Here is a 26,041-nt window from a genome sequence, read left to right as displayed (position 1 = left end):
GGGGGATGAAATAAAGCACTGGCTCATTCATGTGGAACACTTTTTTTTCCTGAGATGCTTTTTTTTTGATCTTTAAAAGACCCTTGAAAGCAGGGAATTTTTCTTGAGACTGAGGATTGAGGAGGTTTTTCTTCCTTTTCAACTCTGCCAAAGGCTTCATGGCTGATGAGTATATCCTGGGAGGGGTGCAGAGACTCAAGTTCTCTGTGGATCTTGGATCTGGCTGGTGCCTGAGGGAAAGGAAAGTCTTTACCTGAGCTTGGTGCTGCTTTAAGATACATTATTAAGATTCCATCTTGCAGGCACCTTGGATGCAGCCAGCCCCAAAGCTGGACAGAGGGGACAAGGCTGACCCACCAGCACAAGTGCCTCCCTTTGCTGGATGCATTGTTGGATCCATCACTGCTGTGCTGTCTGCTGGCTCCTGTGCTGTGTGGGTGCATCTGCAGCCTGGGTGCAGTGTCCATCAGGTTTCACTTCACCTGGGAGCTGTTATCAAACAGCAAATAGTGCTGAGTGGGTGCAATTCCTCATCACCAGCTGGGAAGGCAGGTGCTCAGTACATTGAATGGCAGGTGCAGTCAGAAAACCCCTGCAGGTGAAGGTCCTGTGTGCCTTGGCTGGAATAAGGGCAGCTGTAGGGTTAAAGGCACTGTGCTCTCATGAAAATTGGGTGAGGTGCCCAGCTCCTTCTTGATTGTTTCCCCTGAAAAAGTTCCTCTTGGCTCAAAAGAAAAAAAAAAAAAAATCATAATTCCGTGGCTTTGTTCTTCTGAAATAGGAGGTGGTGAACAGCAGAATAATGTTGGAGGATTTTATTTGCTGTGGCTATAAGATCAGGAGAGCACAGATAAAGCATGCAGGTTTCTACTGCAGGAACTGATACAGTATTTTTTAAAGATATGATCTTGGCTAGTCTTGACTGTTCTGGCACAAAAAAAAAGGCTCCATATTTTGGAACAAAACTGGCTTGTGTTTCTTCATGTTATTATTTACCTGAAAATAGCTCTTTTCTTTTTACATGTGTTTGAATTTATCTTCCTAGACTAGGATATTTTATTTTAGCCCTACAACTGTAGTATTTACTTCTTTTATGTATTTTCAGGTGCAGGGGAAAGTTGCACACTGCACAAAACAAAGCATAATTTCTATTTGTATTAAATTGCAGATCCCCCTGCATTAAGGAGAAAAAGCTGTCTTTGATTCCCTGCCATTAAATAATTGTTATGTTGTTTATAGTGTTTTAAAATTAAAACCTCATCTGGTCATTTCAGCATTTGTCACCTACTTTTCTGCCTCTCAATAGAGCATTTACAAGTGTTTCTATTGGCTTTTTCTGCCTAGCAACATTTGTTGCAAGTAGTTTAGAAAAATAAATGGTTTTCCATCATAAATCCAAAGCTGCAGCAGGACTTAACAACCTTTAGTTATCTTTCCTCAGAGTTCTCTTTAGAAAGAAAGATGTGATAAAAATGAAGACTTGGTGCTATGAAATCTCTGTTTACATTCTGCAAACAAGACTTTTTTCCATCAGAGTCTGTTTTTATGAAAGAAATTGTGAGATGCCCCTCACTTCATTCTCTTTCCTGAAATAACATGGTGGTGTTTGTGGCTGATTGCTGAGGCATGGAAGAGAATTCTGGGATTGGTATCTCTGGTGCTGCATGCAGAAGGAGGGCCCAAATGAGAGGCCAGTTTGACAAATTGCTCTGCAGAGAACAGTCTTTTCCCTGTAAGTTTGTGCTCTCTTTCTGCTGCACAGGTCTAACGTGACAATTACATTTTGTTGTGTTTAAGCAGTGACATTTCTGTCACCTTGTTTGGCAGCTGGTTCCGTGTCTTAAATGCCAGAGATGTCCCAAACTTGAATTTTCTATCTGACAAGACAGAGATGTTTCAATTTCTTAGTCCGTCTTAGAGATTTTGATGAAGTATCTCCAATGGGCACCACTGATGATTCTGCAAGTTACAGGAGTTTAGTGACATTTGGCCTAATATTTCCTTCTTTTAGTTTCAGTTTTTGCATCCATTTTGAAGAGGTAAATAGGATTTTTTTTTTCTGTCTGAGTCCAACAGGAATTGGATCAAGCTTCTAAACCTTTCACATTCTGATGATTACTAATAGCTCCCTGTCCTTGCTTTGCCAAATTGCATGTTTAATTATTTTAATCTCACTCACAAAGAGTATGCTTCACTGTGGAACACTTAATTCTATTTACCCTATGAATTTTGCCCAAATTCTAGTTATTCAGTTCACAATGTGATTAAAAACTGATTTTGAATTGAGAATAAATCTGCTGGATTCATTGGAGATCCCAAACACAGCATAGCTAAGATCTGACTCAGATTTGTTTGTTTAAGTATAGTTTTCCAAGTGCTGTATATTAGATGGATTTTAGGAAGAAAATATTTTAATAGTTTCTTCCTTAAAAGCCATTGGTTATACAACAGTCAGGGCGATGGTGGTTTTTATTAAACAGAAGGTTGTTTTCAGTGGTTTTGGATTTCTTTGTGTTGAAGTACCAATAATCTAGAAGAAGAAGAAATGTGTCATGCAGTAGAGATAGTTTCAAATGCATTTTGCAGACAAAATGTAGACGATGTTCTTCACATGATGTCATTTAACCAGAGCTCATGTAGGAAAGAAAGTGGATCAAACGGAGTATTTATTGAATTGTGCTGATGTTTTTCTTTCTGTCAAAAACTAATATTGCAAATATGCTTTTTTTTTTTTCTTCTTTCTTGGCACCAATCTTTTGTCACAGACTTGAGCCATGTTTCAGCCTTTAAGACCTTGTGACTGTTCCCCTGCCTTGTGACTGCTTTAAGAGGTCAACCTCTTTGGGGTACACCAGCTTAGAAGTCTTTACAGGTGCTTTCAAAGTCCTGCATGAGGGAGATTTGGAGGCTTTCCCACAAGCTGAAGATCTACCTTTAGCATGGAAAGCTTTACATTTCAGTGCACTTCTATTTGCACTGGTTATTCAACTTTAAAGCAAGTTCACTGGAAATAGGGTCTAAATGCCTCATCTCTGGACTCTTGCTATTGGTATAGAATGATGAAACTCTTCAGGTGGGAGCAAAGTTCAGGAATAAAACTGAGCTTTCTGTATTTTTCACATTGGCAATATGGAGATGGCCATGCTCATTTGCTTGAGGAATGTGTAAGTCATTGCATTCAGATTATTGTGGAAATGGAAACTGTTGCATTATTAGTATGAACATCATAGGAATCTTAAGGACAAAGCTTGTTTGTACCTGTATTTTTTTCTATACAAAGTTAAACATGGACTTATCAAAAGCATTTGTTGTACAAAGCCCCCCAGAGCCTCACCTCTGTATCCAAACCTTAGGCTGGGTGCACGAAAGCCCTATTTTTCAGGTAATGTCTGAAAGGAGTTAATGCTGTCACACTTCACTGACTGACAGTTTTCAAAGGACAGCCTCTGCTTCTTTCACTGGTTGTCAGCAGTAAAAACTTTTTGCATGTTTGCTGTTCAGTGTTTATTGCTCAAGTTGGTTGGTTGGTTGGGGGTTCCCATGCAAGATCAGAGGGTGGTAGGGAAGGTGCTGCTGAGAAAACTAATCTCTCAGGGACAAAGTAAAATGGATTTTAAGAAGGAAGATGTTTCAGAAGATAGATGTAGGAAAATGTAGTATGTTTTGATTAAGGTCGTCAATGCTGCATACTTAAGCTGAAGATCAACTCTCATTAAGTTTAATTGGACATCTGTATTAGGTAGGTGGCTTTGAAAATCTTTCCCTTTATATATTCCTCTTTTTCTGCACAGACAGTATTACCCACAGAAATTCATCTGGCTTCCCAATTGTAAAACTTTGGTTTTTTCTTCACTAAGAGAGAAGTTAGATGAGTATTTTATTTATGGGATGAAGTAGATACTTGTCTTGTTCAGCTACTATAGTATTTGTATAAATCAGTTAATAAAATGAACATTGCTGTTCTGATATTCTCATTGGGACTCAGTATGTATTTTTAAATTGGAATATTTTATTAATGCCAGTATCTCCCAACCAAGCATTCATACTTTCATCTTTCAAATACCTGAAAAATGACAGCTGGAAATGGATTGTATCTTCGGAAAACAGTACTAAAACTTACAGTGAACAGTTGTTGTTGGTATCTTTGGAGACTGACAGTTTCTTTAGGAGATCTGTTGTGGTCTGGGACCACAATCAATAAGAATATGGGTTTCTGCATCTTGTTTTACTGCTGGAGCTCCTTCTCTGGCTTCTAGCTCACCTGTTTGGCAGCGTGGTGTAGTTATCATGAGTCAGGGCAACATGATTCTGTGAAAACCCCACGTGGCAAAGTTTTCAAGGAGTACCCATGGAGAGGAGAGCCAGGCATAACTAGCTTTGGGTGACATATGTCAAGGGAAGAGCTTGGTGCTGTGCTTCAGGAGCTGGTCTGGCAGGGCTTTATGGCGCCTGGTACATGATGGGGGTCACCTGTCCCTTGGCTGAGTGGATAGGGGAAGGCTGGTGCCATGTGGGAACTCTTGGGATGTGGTGACTGGTTGCCTTTGTTGCTTTCCTCCAGTCTGCAGATACTACAGAGAGCATCTTGAGAAAGCACTGCCTGCCAGTGTGCCCTCTTTTGCTTCTGCATCTAGAAACAATTTTTTTTTGGGCCAAGTGTAAGCTGGCATCAAAGATGTTTTCACTTCTCTCAAAGGTTATTATTTTAAAGGGCAAATAGTGTCCAGAGCAGGATTTTACCATTCCCTCTGTATTTTCTTCTGGTGACAAGCTGATTACTTTTCCTGCTGTTTTATTTTCCTGCTTTTGCTTTTCCCCAAACTTCCAACTGCCATGAAAACTCCCAAGTGTTTTTTGCCCAAATGCATGCAGGTGAGCTTTTAAATGTGAATTGCTTGATAGATAAATGAGGATCAGTTGCTATATTTAATTATGCAGTCTTCTGTAATGTGTCTCCAACAAGCATTCATCTTATGGATAGTAATTATTCTTAGCGTGCCCATCTGAGCAAGATTATGCTTTGGTAATTGGTTTTGAATCCTATATTCATTTTATTTTAAGCAGCACTCACTTTAATCCTTTCTATCAATGTTTGGGGATTGAAAGTGAGGTGAGCATGTGGCAGGAGCAAGGGAAGGATTTCTCTTTTTCTTTGTTAGGATGCTGCCAAGCTGACATGGTAGAAGTGGAGGGTGGTTGATGGCAAACACAGATGATGAAAAACAGGCTGCTGGTTTGTTTGTGCTCACACTGATACTCTGCACATGAGGATGCCCAGGTGGCTTGTGCAGACCCTCCTGCTATTGCTGGTCCTGGAGTTGCAGGGAAAGTGTGAGACACTTCTGTCTGGGAATGCAGGGCCACACTGTTACTCACCTGCAGTGGAAGAGTGATGATTTCTCTTTCTGTATTCTTTATGTATAGACCAATGTCCTGGCAACCGTGGGCAGCAGGTGGTCAAATAGCTCTTTATGCTTTTGAAATGGAAGTTATGATTCTTCTGCTAAGTGCCTGTATTAGACAGATCTGAATGTAACCTAGAGAAGTGGTTGTGTTGTGGCTTTATTTTCTTTTTCTATGCTTATTTGGTCTTGTTGGTCACACTAGCTATTTTGTTTATGCAAATAAGCGCAGATGATGCTGCAAAGATGAACTGGATATCTCCATGCTCTTAATTTCTCTTCAGTGGGAAACTGAAGCAGAGGAGTTGACATGATGCTTTCATGATGCATGATCCATGCTTCCAGCCAGAGGTAATAATTCTTAATGCAGAGGAAAAAAAAAGAGGAAATTCTCATGCCTGGGTTTATGGCTGCTGACAAAACCACATGTGGAAGCTCTTTGTATTGCCCTGATGTTTAATCTCCTCAAATTCAGTGCAGTGTAGCCCTTTGTCATGGATTTTCTCAAATATGTCTGGGTGCCTCCAGAGATATTTGAAATCCTTTGAAAGCCTGTCTGCTAACCTGCTTATTCTTCCCCACTCAGCACAATCCATCTGCAGAGCTGCGTGGAAGGACAGGGAGCAGAGAGCCTTTCATTCTCCCAAGCTCCCTGCCCTCCGACCTGTGCAGCATTTATGTAGCACTAGACTTGAAGGGCTCTTGTACCAGGGAAACACGGCATCCTCTGATAGGTCATTTCCTCGAGCAAAGGCCATTCATTGTATTTACACAGCACAGGCAATAAACACAGCTCTTGGGAGAAACTGAAATCTCTATTCAAAGGCTGGTTGCTAAAGTCCTCAACTCTGCATGAAAAACAGTCTGGTATACCAGAATAACCCCTTGATCCTCTGGAGGCAGAAGAGCTGCTTGCAGAGTACCCACACCACTTACTACTTCCTTTTGCACTCTGCTCATGTCTGCTACCGGTAACTAGCATGTGTTCAGTCCAAGACAGGTGTACCCTGAACTAGTTTTGTCAAACCAGACAGATCCAAATGACTAGTTTGAGATCCCTAGTTCCATTTGGAATTTTAAAAAAATGGCAGCTGTCACATGTGATTACAGATAGGCGTTAAGGTGGTGTTAATTTTGAGTGGCGTGATGCATCTAGCTCCTAGCAGGAAAAATAGCACTGTGACAGTGAACTTTGTGATCCGTGAAAGGTTATTCTTACCAGGATTGATATTCCATTTGCAGGAAGGAATTTATAATTGTGCTTCCTCATACATAAGCAACTTCAATATTCCCACAAAAGGAGTGAAAAGGGAGATTAAGAATTCATGTTCTCTGCTCAGAAGAGGCAAGATGGATACATATTTGAGAATATGGGTTTAGCTCTCTGTCCACTGTAAGAAATGATGTCAGAAAACCAGACTTTCATCCTGGGATTCCTGACTATCCCATCTTTGTGACTTGGAAAAAGTTGGATGGGCTTAGGGAGTTATTTCTTACTGAGCTCTGTCCTCCATTTAACTTAAAAAACAAAGAAAGAACAAAAGCCATTCTCCTTCCATCCCTTTTATCCTTGTTCTTTGGGGGCAGAATGAACTCCACAAGACAGAAGATGAGTTTGGGATGCTGCTAACAGGCAGGGAGGTAACTTTCTCATGCAAGTCTATCTCCACTAAGGGCTGAACAGTCCATGAGTGTAGATGCTAGCATTAGGAATAATTATTAACATCCTGGGGAGGTAAGGATGGGCAAACCAGCATGCATTGCCTTGTCAAACCAGCATGTCATCAGCACTAGAGCCAGACAATCTTTCATTTTTATTATATTTGTGGCATCTCTAATTTCCTTGGCATAATGCATTTAATCCATAATTATAAAATATGCAACTAGTCCTTGGCTTTGCTCTGTTCTCGTAACATGAGAGTGATTCTGTGTTTTTATTAATTTAACTTTCTATAAGCTAACAGATTGCCATAAAAAACCCCCAGAATTTCTCAACCAGTACAGCTAATAGCTGTATTTCAGCAAATGTCCCATGGTACATGTTGAACAATAACTACCACTTCTGTGCCACTTGCAGTTTTTAATTGAATTTCTATCCCATGGATATCATGTCAGAGCCATTCATCTGCTCCAATAAGTCTTCTGATATTAAACAAGTTCTTCCAAGTTATTATTGTAGTACAAATGCTGCTCAGCAGTTGATTTGCATTGCATATACACTGGTCTGGGGAAGGTAATGCAGTGCAGAAAATTTTAGTGTGTAGGCACAAGCAAAGCAATTATTTTTGCTGAAATTATCATACTGTACCTTTCCACTTCTTTTCATGTTGGAATGATAAGATCTGCTCTTTCTGTCTTGCTTAGAGTGAGACACTGACATTGGAAAAGAAATTTACAGCTCTCCAGTCTGGAGCAAATCACTCTTTGTTTCTGAGATGGTGCTCTTGCTTAGAGGCTCTGTCTCTTGGAGCTGACTGCACTGGCATGAACTTGGACCAGACTGTCATGTGGTGGGGTCTAAACAGTTCTGGAATAATAAGCTCTGACGCTTCAGAAACTGAGCTCTTGGGTTCAGTGTGTGGAACTGAGGGGATCCATGGTGTAGACGTTGCTGTCACCTAAACTCTGCCTTTTCTTTAATTTTCTAACTTTCAAAAGGTGAACCAAATCATTGTGTTTCGTGGAAAAATAAGATTTCAGTTCCAATTTCTCTCTGCCAGATTCAGGGACTTCTTATGTCTGACAGTGTGTTTATGATACTGAAGCACTAGAGTCCATGACTAGTGACTCATTTTTGGGCTCTTACTGAGTGGTGTATTTGGCTGATGGCATAGAGTAAACAAAAGTAGGGTGAGGTTTCTAACCAAATTGGGGAGAGGGTCTGCATCACTAGACTGTTCAGGAAGGAGGGTCTGAACTGTGTTTGTTTGTCATCAGTAAAAAAAAGCGGAGGGAATGTCTTCATTGCTGAACTGGAAATGAAACCCTGTCTGGCAAAGGTCTTGGTGGGAGTTTTCTCAGGGGTTGCAACAAGAAGTGCAAGTGTGCCATACTAAGTATTAATTACATGGAGATTCCAATGTGCAAAATAAATGGTAATTTCCCAGCATGATTTTCCCTCTCCTCTATTTTCTGTTGATTAGTATAATAAATTCTATTTGGGAATTAATAATTAGTCACTTGAGAAGTCAAAGTGACCCCAAAAATCTTGGCTTTGGAGTTGCTACCTCCCAGCTGAAGTTCAGTCTGCCAGTCTTAAGCCTGTCTCCCTCTCTGTTCAAGCCTGAAGGACATGCTTGGATGCACTTAGGAGGGTGTAGAGAATCACTCAAGTAACTGGCCTGTTCTTGGTTTGATGTGCCAATACATGATGGTTGTCACTGTCTGCCCTTCAGCATGTTCACAAGAATTTCTCAGGAAACTGCTCCTCTGCAGATTACTGGTGTGAAGCAGGTCTGTGTGGGGTGCAGGTTGTGTCAAGGGCCCAAGCTGCCCTTGTGAAGAGAAGTTGCTCAGCTTGCCAGCCAAAGGCTTCAACTAGGAAGCATTCAATTTTTTTTTTTTTGTTTTTTTTAAGCATCTTGGAGAATAAATTCTGTTAATGGTGTGTGTATTGTGATGACAAGATCTTATCTGCACTATGGCAGAGGGACCAAAGGACATCTGGGTACTGCTGAATGGGCATCACTGGAATCTGAAGATGCATGAAGAAGCAGCTGCCTGAGGATATCCTGGTGTCCAAAGGTGTAAGCCTTGCTGTAAGGACAGCATTTGTTGTATTTATTTACATCTGGCTTTCTGGATCCAAAATCATTCCAGGCCGTTCATGGAAGTACTAAACCTAGGGTTTAGTACTCCCTTGTCTGGATTCAACCTGTTTTAAGTTCCCACTGAACTATCCAGGAGGCATTTCAAAGCATGCAACAAAATCCCATTTAGAGCCTGTCTAGAAACCTCGGTGTGAAAATCGCTGCCTCTTTATCTTCCTTGTAAGGTTGCAACTATGATATTAGCTTGTGACAGCAATTATTGATGGTGTCATTAAGGATGAGATAGAATTCCTGGAAATGCATTTAATATTTTCCCGTTTTTTGCTGCAGGGACACTGATCAGTGGTGGCAGAATGAGATGTAAAAAAACCAAAAAGAGACAGAGAGAAGGTGGGGGGTTAAAGAAACCCATGTTTATCGTTTGCCCTCATCCACGAGGAAGGGAGAATAATTCATGAAAAGCTTTGTGTACTAGAGCTATTAAAGTGCATTTTTTGCAAAATAATGACTTGTAGAAAAACCTTATTGTTTTTTATTTTCTCTATTTTCAGCATCAGTTGTGTAAAGTATGGACAAAGAAATAACCCCTTTAGAAAGCACTCCCAATGTGCTGTTACAGTTGGCTTGGAAAGACAGCTGCTATTTCACCACGCAGCTCTGATTATTACAAACACATTGTTTTAAAGCTTAGCAGCTGTGTAATAGTACATGATGCATATGTACACGATGTTATATCTCTTTCTGTGTCCCCTCTTTCAGTAATCACTGCACTTAAGGCTCAGTATGAACTTTATTGATCCATGATTATAGCTTGTTAACATGGACCTATTCTCTTGCATCTGAGTCAAGGACAAATAAATATTTGTGTCTGAAATGGACTCTGGGGGAAGGTTTTTTTTGTATGCATGGACTGTGATTAATATAGGCACACACCAGAGGGGTTAAAGAGGTATTGGGAGAGGGAGGGTTGAGGTGAAATGAACTGGGGGAAGCTTGGTTAAGTTCAGCAGATTTCCTGTAGTGGGAGATCCTCTCACCAGTTTCTATTTTCAACTGGCTAAGTGAGGCAGGTTCACTGTGGTGCTTATTTAAAAGTGGGTGATGCAGGATGTTCTGAGGAACATGCTGTACTGTATTGAGGCTTCCAGTTTTGGATGGGATGAGTATTTGCTTTTGGACATATAATAGCTGAGGGCCTAATGTTAGAACATGAGCAATCTGCAGCATACTTAAGGCAGTGGTGTGAATCCAGCAGGTCCAGATGCCCTCCCAGGGACCCTTTGTAGGCACAAAGGTGGGGGAAGAAAATTCATCAGTTCTGAGCCACTGGCCACTCATCACTGCCCTGATTCTTTGAAATAAGCTGCAGAGATGAACCACTTTTCCTACAGGTTATTATGCTCAGGGTGTCCATGTGCTGCTCACTGATGTATCAGCCATGACTAAATGCTTATGTTAGAAATCCTGGCAACATGTGAATCTCCTTCTTTTGTACCCATATTTCATTTTCTCCACTGTCTTCAGAGTAAATAAAACCTGCAGGGGTGTGCACAGACAAGTCTGCAGACCTGCCTCTGCACCAAGTGGTTGATCAGACCTCTGTTTACTGCAGGGGGTTTATTATCAGAGCATTCCTATTCAGCCTGCAGGAAGATTCATTTCCAGAATGTTAAAGCTGATGTTAAAACAAACCACGTGCCTTCTGGTAAGACAGCTAAAAGGGATAAGGAAATGGCCAGTGATGAGTTGCTACTATTTCCTAATTAATCATAGGCTCTTGCAATTTACCTGCTAAAAGATGGGCAACCCTTTATGCTGACATTATCCATAGGGGACTTAATGGTCCCTTCCAGGAGTGTAATATCATGCTTCATTTTGTCATTGGCTTTTGAAGTATCAGGTTGAGCAGAATGAAGGAAAAAAAAAGCCATTTCTTTCCTGGTCTAAATAATATCACTGGAACAACTTAAGTGCCACAGCTTTAAAACCTGCCAGGGGCTCTGAATGAATCATGCTGGGTTAGAGCACAATTAAAGATACACTTCGCAATGTATTGAATTTGGGTCTAATTTCTTGGTTTTTAGGCATGGATCCATGCACAGTGCTGTCAGTAACATGAGCAACAGTTGGTTGATCACTAGGCAGATACCCTGAGTTAGACTGGAGCCCAAGTTCAAGTGGAAAGCATGGCCAAAGGCCCAAAATATACAGTCATAGACTTGAATGCTTGGATTGACAAGCACATTGATGGAGTCTGGGCTCTGTCATAGCACAGGGCACACGACCTCACACAGCTCAATCCATGTCCATGGACAGGAAAGTGTGGATCTCCATTTACAGTTTCAAATGTCTTCCTCGATGTGAACCTTTGTGGGAGATGCTGTACTCGTACCTAGGTGGTTGGAACAGCAGCAAAATTTGCCCTCCTGTGTAAAAACCACATAGGAAGCCTGTGGCAAAGTAGGAACCTTGCAGGTCTCCTAAGGTACCTTCCATTGCCTTTAGTACAACAGAATTATTTTTTCAGTGAACCTTGGAGTCTGCACGTGGATTGTTTGTGTTTGAGCCTTTCTGTGATTAAATCCAAAGACGTAAAGAAAATCCATGGTGTGTTTAGGAAAAGGACTTTAGCATCTTGGATCATTCTCCTTTCATTTGCCTTGATAATATGCAGAGTACTTAGCTCTTAATAAAGTTAATTTAGATAAAAGTCAAGACTTCGTGAGTAAGAACCACCTTTTTAGCACGCTACTTAGGAGTAAAGGCATAGGGATATTTATCCTTATGTGTTTTGGGTTCTAAACAAAAATATTCCTCAAGAGAGAATATCTGCAGTGTAGTACTGGAGCCAGTTCTCAGTTTGAACAAGTTTAAGTTGGATCTTTCTGACTATTTCTTGAGTCAAGCTATCAAACTGGAGAGATGACTGGTCTCTTCCAGTGCTTCAGTTTTTTTCCTTGTGTGTCAGCCTCCCTTGAGAGTTTGAAGGAGATGTGCATTTCCTTGTGCTCCGTTTACTATTCCTTCATTAAAAAGACAATCTCTCAGCTATCTCCTGGGGGACTTGCTGATGCTGATTGACTTTTCCAGCTGTTCCCACTTTATTGATCTTCTGTCTGAAAAAATTCCAACAGGTTTATTCTCCCAAAGGCAAAATGTTTTGTGTTAGATGAGCTTCTGTGGGCTGAGTGCAAAAGATGATAGGAAAAGGAGGCTTTTCTGGGGTGAAATTATGCCTGAACCAACGTGGTGGTTTGAAAGATATTAGGCAGTGAGGTTTTAGGGCATGGTAGAGTGGGAGTGATCAGCTGTGTGCTTTCTGAGCTACCCACAACTGGCAAACGTTTGGTGGGGAAGAGCCCTGTGCATCACAGTAATTTATTAAACTTGGTGATAACCTGCGAGCTCACCTTTTTGGAGAGTGTGTATTGATGCAAGCTGAGACCCCAGTGTCTGCATTTTGAAAAGGTGGTAACTGGAGTGCAGGTTGTTAATCCTTGTGCTCAGGGAATGGATAAGGCTCGCACTTGACCAGTGCTGCTGTGAAATACCTACCTGCAGTGCAGCACTGGATTTAGGAGAGGTGTAATCCAGCTGCTGATCTGACTGTTGCCCAAGCCAAGAAACCGGGTGACAGTTCTCTTTCATTTTTGCACTTATATCCCTGTCCCTATATCTCTCAACCAAAATTCTTCACTCTGAGAAACTAGGAGAGGATATAGTGTCATGATGTGACTGTCTGGATGAGAAAGGACCAGAGTCATTTGGGAACATTCAGAACAACCCTAGCTTCTTGCCCGGGGAGCCAGTTGTGTAACCAGGTCACCCTGCAAAGCAAGTGGTGCAGCCTACAGAAGAGCATTGTCAGCTGTATAATCTGGCCTGGGAGCTCCTTCTGTCTGAAGAATTATGATGTCTCTGTTATGCAGTGCTCAAAAATATTATTTAAAAAGGCTTGGAGGGTTTGCAGACCCTGTCATGGATATTCCAGTGGTAATTGGAATGGATAAGCTCTGAAGGATTCAGGAATGTGATGATTTTATGTCTTATATATTTATTTCTCATATTGAAAGACAGCTTGTGCTGAAGTCTGTTCTGGTGGGAATATGACACCACAAAATACCTGTTGAGAGCAGTATTAGGCTGAGATTTGTGTTCTTTTATGGCTCCAAATTCTGTTTTCTTCTTTAGAAAATGAAATTTGCATGATTGCTTTGTCTTGTACATGCAAGTTTAAACTTCAAAGATTTTCAGAAATGCAGAATTCTCACAAATGCAAAATCGTGAAATGCTTGCAAAATGCATTACATCCTCTCATTAAGGTTATTAGCCTTTATGTTTATAGATATACACAGATGTAGTGGCTCCTGAGCTTTAGTGTGTAGATTTGTGTAAATCTGCCACTTTCATTCATTCACTTGTATGTGATAGGGCCATATTGATTTTAACTAATTGGGGATCTGATGCTGTCTTACTAGTTCTGGAAAAGTATCATGTAGAGGCTCTCAGTTGTGCTGTGACTGGAGGTAAAGATGTGTTCCGAGGTCTAGAAGGTTCTTCTTGCATTGCCAGTCCCCAGCTGTCTCAGGTGGCTGCATCTCATGAGCTTTGGATTTTTTAATTTTGGGAACAGTAAGAGTCAGTTTTTCCCCAGGAAGCTAAGTTAATGTGAAACTGAGTGCTAAGGAACCTTGCCTGAGGTCAAGCAGGACTCTGTGGTATTTATGTTCAGATTGTGTGGGTGTGCTGCTGGGGACAGTAACCTTTGTGGGTCACAAGTAGGGGTAGGCATAAGGCTTGTGGGAGAGGGGTCAGCTGAGGTAGGGACTGGAAGGAACTGCAGGCTGACTGTAAAAGTTGGTTTGGGAATTGTCTGCAATTTTTAATATCTGTGTCTAAGGAACTGGACTAAACTATCTTTATCACTGCCCTCTTTTTTTAATTACATCAGTTTTGCAAAGATTTGCTGATGGTTTGAAAAATTTAATATTCCTTGTGTTATTTTAGAGATGACTCAGGTTTATCTGAATGTCCCCGCAGTACTGCCTACCCCTGATTCCAAAACAGTCAGACAGTGTCAAAGGCAAGTTTTGGCTAAATCATCTTCCCAGGGAGCATGAGGGGACACATGTGTGCATCCCCAGCTGGGAAACTGAGATTCGAGCCACCTGTCCCCCTGTTTTAGCATGGTGAGCTCCTGTCTGGGTAGTTTGTATGACCCAGAGTGTGCTTTTTCTCTGAGAGGCTGGAAGAAATTCTCTGTCATCCACATCCAGCACAAAAATACAGAATTGAGCAAGGGAGCAGTTCCACAGTCTCTCCTTGACATTTTGTTCAAGACACATTTAAGAGAAGTTCCAGTTTAAATATGCATGGAATAGCATAGATGTTAAATGGAACTTCTGGAGCTGCAGAATCCTACATTCAAAGCACTTCCTTTTGCTATAAAATAATGCAAATTAAAATGATTAGCTACTTCAGAGAATCGTTAGAGAAGCATTTTTAGCTATAGTAATAAAAGTAGAAAAGGGCCTGGGAAGGGCCTTGTTTCTAATTAATTATCTAATTAATATCTGATTAATTAATGAGCCTTTGTCATCGAAGCTGTCTTTTATCTTTGAGGCTATTAAAGTGTCCTCTAGACCAAATTTCTTGAATATGTGTTGATAAGGCCATCTTTGCTGCGTCAGTCAAGTGCTTGGAATCAAATCAATATGCTGCCTTATCAGGGATGCATAAAACACCTCTTTGGAAAATTAGAATACATCAGAATCAAGAACACGATAAATATGTCAGATCTTTTAGACAGTACAAATGGAAAATGAGTAATGATGAAGTGTAGTTCTTCAGAGCTGTAAAAGAGTAATGCTCTTACATAGACTTTACAGTAGTGAAATGACCAGAGCAGGAAAAGTAGAAGCCCTTGGAAGGTCAGACTCTCTAAGCTCCAGGTTGCCCCCATTTCAAGGAAGCTGAACTCTGTCTTGGGCTGTGTCTGCAGGGATGTGGTGTCCTAATCTCACGTGATGAGGTTCTGTGAGGTACCTTTTCCACCAGCAGGCATCAGCTTTGCCTGGCCTTAACAAGGATTGCCATTTCATCAGTGGTGTGATGGCACAAGCGTGCAATGAAGGGAAGGGCTTATCCCAGCTTTTGAGAAGAAGCCATTTCACATTTTATCAGGTCTCTGTTTATATTCTTTATGCTGCCAGCAACTCTTGGGAAATCCATATCATATTTCTCTGCTTATCTCTGCTCACTTCACTTTGTAATGCGATAAATTGTGTAAGTCACAGTGGAGTCCTGATACCATTTGGCACTTGCTTCTAGAAGTAATTCTCATACACATCCAGAATAATAACATTTAAAATGTAGATCTTTTGATCTCAGCAAGGATGGCTGAGGTCCTTCCCCTTAATTTTTACTGCCAGCTCAGTGCATGCAATTTTCTAACCCATTTATGGTGAGCTACACCTTGTTTTCTGCTAGTTGTGTGTTGGTTGCTTTGGTCTCTTTTTTACACTGAAGGGTGGGAGACACCTTAGCAGAGCAATATATCCTCATCTATTTTAGGGAGAATAAATCATCCTCTGAGTTTTACAGTCTTTGTATATAGGTAGAAAAAAAATACGGATGGGCTTGCAAACTAGAGCTATCTGGTTTGTAGGTGGCTAAATTTAAGATGAAATAAATGGGCATGGTAGAGAGAAGATGGAATCTTAAAAATGGAGGAGCAGAGTAATTTCAACTTCACAGAAGGAGGCACCAATCTTTGTTGCTTTTGTGCCTGATTATTGTGGGCTATTCAGCAGCAGAATGTAAAGTGAAGCTTAGTAACCACTACACCTGCAGCCTGCTTCCTCTGATCAGGTTCCCAGCTTCTCTGAAAGGATTCTTTGCTATGGGCTTTCATAGTACAGGCTCTTGCCTGCCATCAGGTGTTAGGATCCATCAGTTTTGCTTCAGAGTAGAGTTTGCCATCCTTGGGTAGAAGCAAGATGTTGAGACAGCTTCAGAGCTGCCTTTAGCCAGATTTGTGTCCCACAGTGGCTGAGGTGCAGTGCCCTTAAAAGTCCTAGAGCAGGGAATGCCACTCTGGTACTCAAGGTGGTTTTTTTTGGTTGATCTGCTTACTCCTAGTTCTGCTTTTCGAAGCATACCTTACGTTTTCTGCCATTCTACCCATTTCCTGCAATTCCCTTGCCCTCCCTCTTCTTGTCTGAAAACACCACCTTGTTTGGGTGGTTCTACAGAGTACTTTAGATCTGAAACTGCTTCTACCTTTCCACAGAAATGGTGTATCTGGAGGTAAGGGTGCAGAAAAGAGCAGGGATTGGGGAAGGACACCCTGTTTTCTGATGGTGAATGCTGTTTAGGCACCCTGTGGCATGTTCTGGGCAGCCAGTGATTGCTGGGGATATCCAAAGCACCACTGTGTTCCTACAGGAGAAGTACAAGCACCATGCAAACGTGGCTTTCAAGTTAGTCCCCACCATCCCTGTAGGGTTAATACACAAAAACTGCATCTCTGTAGACTGTTCATGCCCATCTGAGTAGTCAGCTCTGGCAGGAAATGACTGCTGTGAGCAGTCCCCCAGCCCTGTGATGGTGATCAAATGAAATGCTGATGAACAGTCAGCCACTAAAAAATGTGACTGGTATTCGTAACTCCTGTGTTTTATTAGCCATAAATCCAGAGGTGGAATATTCTGTATCCTTTTGTTCAACCTCTGAGACACCCAGTGTCCTCCCAAAGGCTTGTATTGAATAAACAAGAGAGGACACCTTTCCTGCAAAAAAAAGAGAAGAATCTGAAAAAAAAAAAAAAAAAAAAAAAAAAAAAAAAAAAAAAAAAAAGAGGAAGCCAGTGTTCCTAGTTATCTCTTCTCACCTTCATTTTGAACTGTGAATCACAATGACTAGGGCATCATGGCAGCTCATTTTGAACTGTGAATCACAATGACTAGGGCATCATGGCAGCTCATTTTTCCTTGCCTGTCTCCACTCTACATTGTAGATGGATTATCAACAAAGGTGATCTTCAAGTCTTTCTGGTGTTTGGTGATGGGAATCACCATTAATCAAAAAAGAAAGGGGGTGAAGGAAGGGTGCTGGGATCATAATAGTAATTGAGGTGGTTATTCTGCTGTTTACATGACATGCAAACTAAAAGGAAAAAAAAATTTTTTTCAAGAGAAATTACCAAAACTATGATCTGCTTGAACTCCTTTTTCCCCAGTGGGATCTCTGGTTTTAGACACTTCTGAAACTTAATGGAACTGAAAGTCCACTAGAACTGATGGGTTATAGTTCCAGAAGTATTGAGAATGTAAAGCCTTGTGTATGAGGGCAGAAAGTGGTTTTATTTAGACTGTGTTAAATACTCTGAGTCTATGCTGATATACTTAGTTGGGGGTTTTTTGAAGGAAGATCTTCCTGTTAAAGATTGGTCCCTGAGACATCCATGACAAAAGATGTAACTGGACTAGTAAAACCAGTCATAGAATGATCAGAGTCATGAATAGCTTGTACAAGGAGTGGCTGAATAAACAGAGAGTCTTGAGACTGGAAAAAAAAGATCTATGGAGAATATGACAATCAGTGAAATCACAAATGGCAGCATGGGGCTCCATGGTTTTGTACTTGTTAAGTGGTAGCAGTTAAAACAAAAGGGAGTCTCTCTTCATACAGCACAGAGCTGTGGTGTTTACTACCATGTGACAGCAAAGTTGCCAAAAGTTTCCCTGTGAGATTACACAGATTTATGGAACAAAAAGCCCACTGATGGCTCTTGCATGCAAGGGCATCATCTTCAATTTAGGAAGTCTGTGATATTGCTGTAGGCTGGGACATTACACCAGAAAGCAGCACCACATGCTTGCTTGGTTTCTGTTCACTTCCCCAGACTTTGATTGTGGCCCTTAGTTTCCTTTAGTGGGATGGAGGCAAAGAGAGGCAGTTCTTTCTGCTTGCTATTGTAAAATATTCTGGCTTTATATTTATTGCAGTCACTAAACTCATGGTTGGGCAAAAACAAGCTCTCAGCAAATGTTTTGGTCTCTTAAGTGGCAGACTCACAGACTACACATTCTGGAACTTCCTTGGTTAGTAAACAGGTTTAGCTCCACAGGGCTTCTGTGGATACTTCTGTTGTAAAATGTCCACATCCAGACTTATGTCAGCTCCAGACAGGGAAGGACTAAGAATTAGATTGTGTTTGTTACCTCCATTGATGCCATTTTTGATGCTATCAGATAACAGTACCAGTGGTGTCCTGGCTGTGGGGTTAGCAGGTCCTTTGCCATGGTCTACTTAAATTTTTTTTTTTTTTTTTTTTGGTCTGTTGTTTTTTGTTTAGTTTGGACTTTTTTCATTTGCAGGTTTTGTTGGTTTTTTTTTTTTGTGTTTTTCTTGTTGTTGTATCGGGTTTTTCTGTTGGTTTTGTTTTGTTTTGAATTTTATTTTATTTTGTCAGCAAAAGTGTCTGTGTGTGTGACCAGGTCAACCAGACAGCCTTGCAGTGGTAGTAGTGGATCTTTCTGGGCACTGCCTCACTGGACTCTGACTCAGGAGGGGTCTTTTCTCAATGTGTCATATCTTCAGAAAGGCCTTTATCTCAGGGAGGTTAATTTGAGGGGGAGGAAGTGGAAGGGAAAGGAGGAAACATTCCACAAGTGATGGAAGACTGGCTGCCTGAGTTCCTGTGTTGTGCAGTTGAGTTCTTTGTAGTGTATTAATATGTGAGCTGTGTTTGAATGTTTTCCTGCAGCTGGATGTTCAGAGAGATGTGCCTCCTCTCATGTTTCATGGGATTTAGTTTTATGCTGCAGCTTTTCTCAGAGCCCTCATAATTGCTTTCCTTTTGCTGGTTCTTGATTTTCATGAAACTTGTAGAAACTTTGTTCCTCTTGGGTTTTTGTTTTCCTGCCAAACTGGGAGAAAATTGGCCAATGAGTAAGAGCAAGAAGTTGTTTGGGGGGTATGGAGAGACAAGCATGCTGCAGGCAGACAGTTTGCAGGCCCATGAGAAGTGAAGCAAATATTAATCTGGCATCTTCCTGTTGCTCTCTGAAGTGCACAGAGAGTTGGGATATTCTTCTGCTCATTTAAGCAGAGCTGTGCCTCCACACAGTTCTCAGTGTGGGGCTGCAGGTATGTGTAGTGGGACTCTGGTCTGGAGATGAATGCAACAGCTTTAGAAAAAGCTTAGAAAATGGCTGAAAATCTAAAATCAAAAGCATGATGGCTTCTTCTCCGCACAGAGGGAGAGTCACAGGCACAGAGGAGAAACCCCCTGACAGGAGGGTTGGTGGAGGAGGTTGACTTTTTCATCCCAGTTATTCAGTGCCAGCATTTGCAGCTCTTTTTCTCTGAGAGACTGACACGTTTTATAGCCTATCTCCATAGCTGAATAGCTGAGACTTCAAACAAACCAACCTGCCTTTCTCTGTCTGACAGAGCCCTGAGATGGAAAGTGTCACAGAGGAGAACTCCTCTAAAAGCTATTCACAGGGCATTCTTTCTACCTCTACTTCATATCTCTGTGACTGAGCAAGTCTTACACGATAAGAAGTCTGCTGGCTCAGGCCAGTTTGTTGGATTCACAGAGAAGCTCAGGCTCAGATTTAGAGGAACAAGATGGATTTTGTAAGCTTGTGGTGCACTGAGTTATGACCAGGTTTTGTATAGAGAAGCTTCTCTGCCTGGGTGTATCCCTTGCACCTTGCTCTGCCAGACTGGGGGACACTGCAGCAATGGGTTAAACACATCACAGCCTGTCATGGGAGGGCAATGGAGTCAAGAAGATGGGTTTTTTTTTCCCAACTGTTTAAAACAGAATATAATTATGGGAAAAGTTGTAGTATCCCAATAAAGCACTACATTATAAACCTTGCTTTTACAAATGCAATATGCAGAATTTGGTGAGGAGCAAAAGTCTGATGCAGCCTAGGCCCTCAAGGTCGTCATCAGAAACAGGGCCAAACCCATATTATTCCAGACATGTGGGACAAAACGCATGGACTGAGTTTTTACAGGATTGTTAAATATGACCAGAGTCCATTCCACATCACAGAATTAATTAGGTTGGAACAGACCTCTGACATCATCGAGTCTAGCCTATGACCCAACACCACCACATCAACTACACCATGACACTGAGTGCCACGTCCAATCTCTTTTTGAGCACCTTCAGGGATGGTGACTCCAACATGGCAGTCTGTTCCAATGTATAGTCAGTCTTTTTGTGAAGAAATTCCTCCGGATGTCCAGCCTGAACCTCCCATGACACAGCTAGAGGCCATGTCCTCTTGTCCTGTCATTTGTTACCTGGGAGAAGAGGTTGACCTCCAGCTCACTACACCCTCCTTTCAGGGAGTTGTAGAGAGTGATGAGGTTACCCCTGACCTCTTTTTCCCCAGGCTGAATAACCCCAGCTCCCTCAGCCACTCCTCACAGGACTTCTGCTCTAGACCCTTCCCCAGCTCTGTTGCTCTTCTCTGGACACACTGCAGCACCTCAGTGACTTTCTTGTAGTGAGGGGCCCAGAACTGGACACAGCACTGGAGGTGTGGCCTCATCAGTGCTGAGTGCAGGGGAAGAATCACTGTAGCATTCCTAGTCCTGCATTGTAAGAGTTTCTGTGCTCTCAGCAGTGCATTGAGGTGCGTTTTAAGAAAGCATTGCTAAAAACACTTTTATGTATGCACGTGTGTGTGGTTAGAAGCCATATGCAAATATCAGCTTGACACTGAAGGCAGTAACAACCTTCCAAGGTGATGAGATTCCAGGGATGGCTTCAATGGAGCAACCCAGGGAAGAATCAGGTGGGCAGGATCAGTTTGCCATTAAAGGCCCAAACAAAGTTAAGGCAGGCATTTGGGGTGTTACTCATGGCAACCGCCTTTTATATCACTGAGTCTTTTGTCATTTTGATGTAACTACAACATTTCTTCCCTTCCACTACTTTAGTAATGTGCTTTGAAGGGGATCATATTGTAACCAGAGGAATGGGAGATAATATGGTATCCAGTCTGCTTGTAGTGTCAAACAACTGTATGAGGTATGGGCTAGCTAATTTGGAATTAGAAGTAATTAGTAAAGGAGAGGGGTTCAAGATAAGGTTAAAAGTTGACTCAAGACTTTTCTGTTCCACGTGTGGATCACATATCTTTAAATGTTCAGGCTTGCGTAGCTAAAATTAGCAGCCAGCTTTTTTTTTTTTTTTTTTTTTTAAAAATGCTTGTTTTCAAATTAGGCAATTTGGTGGTGGAGTTCAGCCTTACACTAGATGATTGCAGAAGCTGAAATGGCTGATTGTAGATGCCTGCTTTTGAAAAAATGAACCATTAGCTCTGCAAGCTTTCAGGTTCTTCATCTCTAGAATAGAGATAGTATTTCCCAGTATGGCTTTTGGGACTTTGTTAGTTTGAATGGACTAGCATGAGACAAGAGCTTTGGATTTTTGGCTAGAAAAAGTGCTATGCAAATACAATATATTATTGTGGTATCCTTTGAGACATTTCTGTGAAGCCAGTGGTGACTGTCATGATAATAAAGAAAGCCTCAGAGAAGCTAACGAAATAATGATCCTTCTTCCTTTCTAGCTATCCTTTGAAAGGGCAAATGCAATGAATGATAATGGTTTAATGAGAAAGAGTCATTAGGGCATCCAGCCTGCATCTTTAGAAGTGCAAAGCATTTTGGGAGATCTTAAAATTGCTCAGAGAACAAACCCAAAGTAGCTCTGTCAGAATATTAAACTGTTATTTGTATTCTCTTTTAATGCTGATTGAAACCAGTGATCTCTTTCACTGCCTGGTGGCTGGTACGTGTGTAGTCACAAAGTGGCTTGTTCGTAGCTGCAGTGCTGCTGGAAGGGTAAGATCAGGGAAGCAGCTCTGCTTGCCCTCTCTCTGTTATCCTCTGCTTAGAGCTTAGTGTTACTTGAGGATTCCTGACCTGTTGAATTTGCATTTATAGGAGGCCTCATGTACTGGAAGTAATTGTCCTAGATTATTCAGTTTCATTAATAAAGCTGCTTCAGTTCCAAGATTGGTTGGAGAGGGAAGGCCGCTACTTTTTGTTTGTTTGTTTGTTTCTTTGTTTGGTATTGGTACCTAGTGAGACAAGAGCTTCAGATACTTTGGCTGGGAAAATTCTATGAAAATGCAGTACATTATTGTCATATTCTTTGGGGTATCTGTGTGAAGCCCAGCGGGTGATACTACTATGTATTAGTACGGAAGAGTGGTAAGTGCAAATGGAGCTAGTATTAGCTCTGGTTTTGTATTAAAGAGTTATCCAAAGCACAAGGAAGTTGTTTAAGACTTGAAGCACCCTGACTGCCAACTGTTCAAAGGAGAAAGGTTGGCTCAAGCCGTTTAAGGAAAGAATGACTTTACAAAGTATTTAGAAATTGTCCTGAAGGAGGCACTGAAGGAAGTGTGTTGGAGCCACATCAATGACAAAGCAAGCTTTTGACTTCATGATTCCTACTACTTGGAAGCCTGAAACCAGCTGGCTGGTTTTGTGGCTTAGCCCTTTTGGTGTCACTCTGGACTCCTCTAGCAGCAAGGAGAGCAGCAGAGCTGGGTGCAGGCTCTGGCATTGCTCAGTTTCTGTAGCCACATGAGTTGTACTGTTCATTGTGATGCCAGAAGTGGCTTTGGGCCATTTCTCTGTCAGACAGGCAAGGAGAAGAGGATTGGTCTCGGGCAGAACCATAAAGCTGCAAATGCTAGAGGCTTGTTGAACTTAGGAAACCAAATTACTAGAGCTAGTTACTGGTAAAGGCACTGAATTGCTGCATGTTCTCTGATCATCTGTCCAGTAAAAAGCATGATTAGAGAGGAGGGCTGGGACCATGGATTCTCATCCTAATAACATTGTAGGTATGTCCAGATAGGCTTTTTGTGAGGGCCTTGTCCATCTACAGCGGGTTGTGTTTGCTCTGTCCCTATGACAGAAACTGTGCAGGGTTGGGAGCCAGGCTCTCCCCACTGTTTGCATGGGGTAGGGGGGCTTGTCAGGCAGGGTCTGACACCCCTCTCTGGTGCTGAGCACTCTTCAGGTGTGGGATCCTGTACAATGTAGCTGTTGGGTTGTTCTGGTAGGAAAAATCTTGTTTGTCAGGAAAACAAAGTATGAAAACAGTAGAGAAACAAGCAGGGCAAGGTGAGATATCAAACATGCCCACAAATGAGGAGGAGGACACTACAGAAAACCCTCTGTGACGAAGCAGCCCTTTTCCCCAGTCACGAATAGGTAATACCACCCCCAGATCATCTGCTCCTCTGGGTGGGATTTGCTGGTGTAGGGGCCTGAATCTGTCTCTGTAACTCAGAAAAATTAAATGCCTGGCACAAAGTAGGCTGGGGGTGACTGAGGACTCAAGATGCCAGTTTAGGCACATTTTTATCTAGACATGAGTTCAGCTGTTACAATTCTGAGCCACATTTGGATCCCCATCTTCAAGTCAAAAATCAGCCTACCTAAATAAAACTGTTGTTAATGGGTTTAATTTGGATTCTTATGTTGGATTTTTCTGGAAAGAGAAAGGCTAAGGCTGCTGCTGATATCAGAGTCCTCTTATGTGTAGATATCGTTTGCAATCCCACACTGGCACATGAGGGCAGTGTCCCCAAAGTCCACCTTCATGGGTGTACCACAGCTCCCCAGATGCATAGGATCAATGAATGCAGAGACAGACCCTGCCCCAAAGAACTGAAGTTTTCTTCTCTTTTCTGCTGGCCATCCTGAATGAAACACAAAAGCTTGTGTTTTAAGCATAATAATGCTCCAAGCTGTAACTTTGAGCATCTGTTCACAGTCATTCCCTTCCCCTGAGCTCTAATAACCACATAAACTCTTTTTGTCTCCTCTTTTCTCCAGGTCAACAGACTATGGCACTACCTATGAAAAGCTAAATGACAAAGTGGGCCTGAAGACTGTGCTAAGCTACCTATATGTCAGTCCCACCAACAAGAAGAAGGTAAGGGAGAGCCATCAAAGTGGTAGCCATAGAAACAAAATTACTGCATTCTGAGAGGAATTATGATCCTAAAGTGAAATCTCTTGGTAATTCACAAGAGCTTGAATTGGTGTCTGAGTTGCACTGGTGGAATTCCATGGAATCCCGTAGAACTGATCCTGTTTTATGGCGATGAAGCGCTTAGTTCCCTGCTGAATGTGCTAGAGAAATAAAGGTTGGTTTTATTTGCTTCTGACTGTTACAACTTTATAAAGAACTCAACAAATATTTCTGGGTTTCTTGCTTACACTGGCTTTGGCTATTACACATCTCCCTGCCTTGCGTCTCCTTATTATTAGAAATACTGAGTAAAAGGCATTTATTTCTGCCTTTGACTCTTTTTCCCCACATTTGGAGGTAAAGATGTAAATGACATTTTCTTTGGTTGCATCATGTAAGGGGGCTGAAAGCAGAATATGCCTGTGAGAGTGGGTGGAAGACCTACAATTTGATTTGGTTGTGTAGGAGAGAAGATGAGGTCACAGCTTTCCAACCCCCTGCTCACTCTTCCCACATGATGCAATTAGGGCTGCAGCTGGCTCACACAGCACAGCCCAGGAGCTACTCCTCAGTGCCGTTTTGGTTTAAAATTATTGCCTGTGTTGATTCCGGGGAGGCAGTGGGACAAAGATGCTTTCAGCTACCCACAGAAATCAGTGTGGGAAGGCTGCAGCACAAAGCTAATTGCTGACAGTGAAGTTGTGTTTGGACAGTGTAGAGGCCCAGTGCAACATATTTGGCTTGATCACTTCCAAACTGTCCATACCCTGTCTCCATCAAAAGATAGTAACTTGCTACTTGTACTGTTCTTATTATTACTGTTGTGTTTTCCATCACTGCTCAGTCTACAGATGTTTTGGGACTGATGTTTATTTCAGTGTGTGCAACCATGAGGCAGATACAGCTCTGGTTAGTATGTGTGTTTGGATGTACAGGGAAGAGGAAGAATGCAATGGTCAGAGTTCAGCTTATATTTTTCTTGGTGCAGAAGCTGAACTATTGTGACAACTACCTTGACTTTTCTTTCTTTTTTTCCACTTTTTTTGTTTCCTGAGCAAAACAGATTAGGATGTTTTGTAGTGAGTTTTCCTGGCTGTCACACCCCTCCTATATCCAATGTGGGGGGCACTGAGGAGTTAATTCTTCTTTATTCTGTTTCCAAAGCAACTCTGCCCACCCAAAAGCACCGTCAATATGCTCAGTTACAAATCCTACGTCACTGGTGTAAAGACTCCCTCACAAATCAGAGTACGAGGATATATTATTATCTTCTAGCAATTTCTCAGGCTACTGAGCTTTACAGATTAGCAGTCTTCTTTTTTTTCCCCTTTTTAAATTAAAACCACCTACATTTCATCATAGGCCTATGTAGACCTATCTTTACCTGCTCTTTACTCATTTGAGATTAGAAATTTAAAAGAAATTTTTTGGTTTTCTGCCTGAAGGCAATGATTTCTTGACCTATCTGTGCCCTTCTCATCTCTTCTGAAAAATCTTATGAAATGGAGAGACAAGCTGTAAGGAAAACCGATAGGAAACCAGCTTCAGTGCTGGCTGCTGTGGGAACAACTTGCTTCCTCCATTCTTTCTACCTCTGCTAAATATATGAGCACAGTTACTGTGCATGCTTAAACAGCTGGTCTGTCTGAACTCTGCTTTGTTAACCATCAAAGCAATTCCAGACATTCATGTAGCACTTGAGAAGTGTCTGAACAAGGTGTCGCTGGACCGGAGTGTCTGAAATTTGTCAAATTCAGGTTTGGGTTTATTGTCCACCCACTCCTCTTACAGATTCTTGAGGTTATGCACTGCAAGAAGGGCACTTGGGTTGTAGTAGA

General features: G+C 41.7%; 1 protein-coding gene across 1 annotated transcript in view; it reads left to right on the top strand.

Moving 5' to 3' along the window:
* Positions 1–26,041, top strand: part of SORCS3 (sortilin related VPS10 domain containing receptor 3) — a 280,734-nt gene that overhangs the window by 106,421 nt on the left and 148,272 nt on the right. Inside the window, 1 exon segment of the mRNA XM_032116124.1 lies at positions 24,065–24,164. Coding sequence (XP_031972015.1) covers positions 24,065–24,164 — 100 coding nt within the window.

This window comes from Corvus moneduloides, chromosome 8 (assembly GCF_009650955.1).
Source record: "Corvus moneduloides isolate bCorMon1 chromosome 8, bCorMon1.pri, whole genome shotgun sequence".
NCBI classification, from domain to species: domain Eukaryota; kingdom Metazoa; phylum Chordata; class Aves; order Passeriformes; family Corvidae; genus Corvus; species Corvus moneduloides.
The sequence above is the reverse complement of the archived record's forward strand: the minus strand, read 5'-3'. Positions and strand labels throughout refer to the sequence as shown.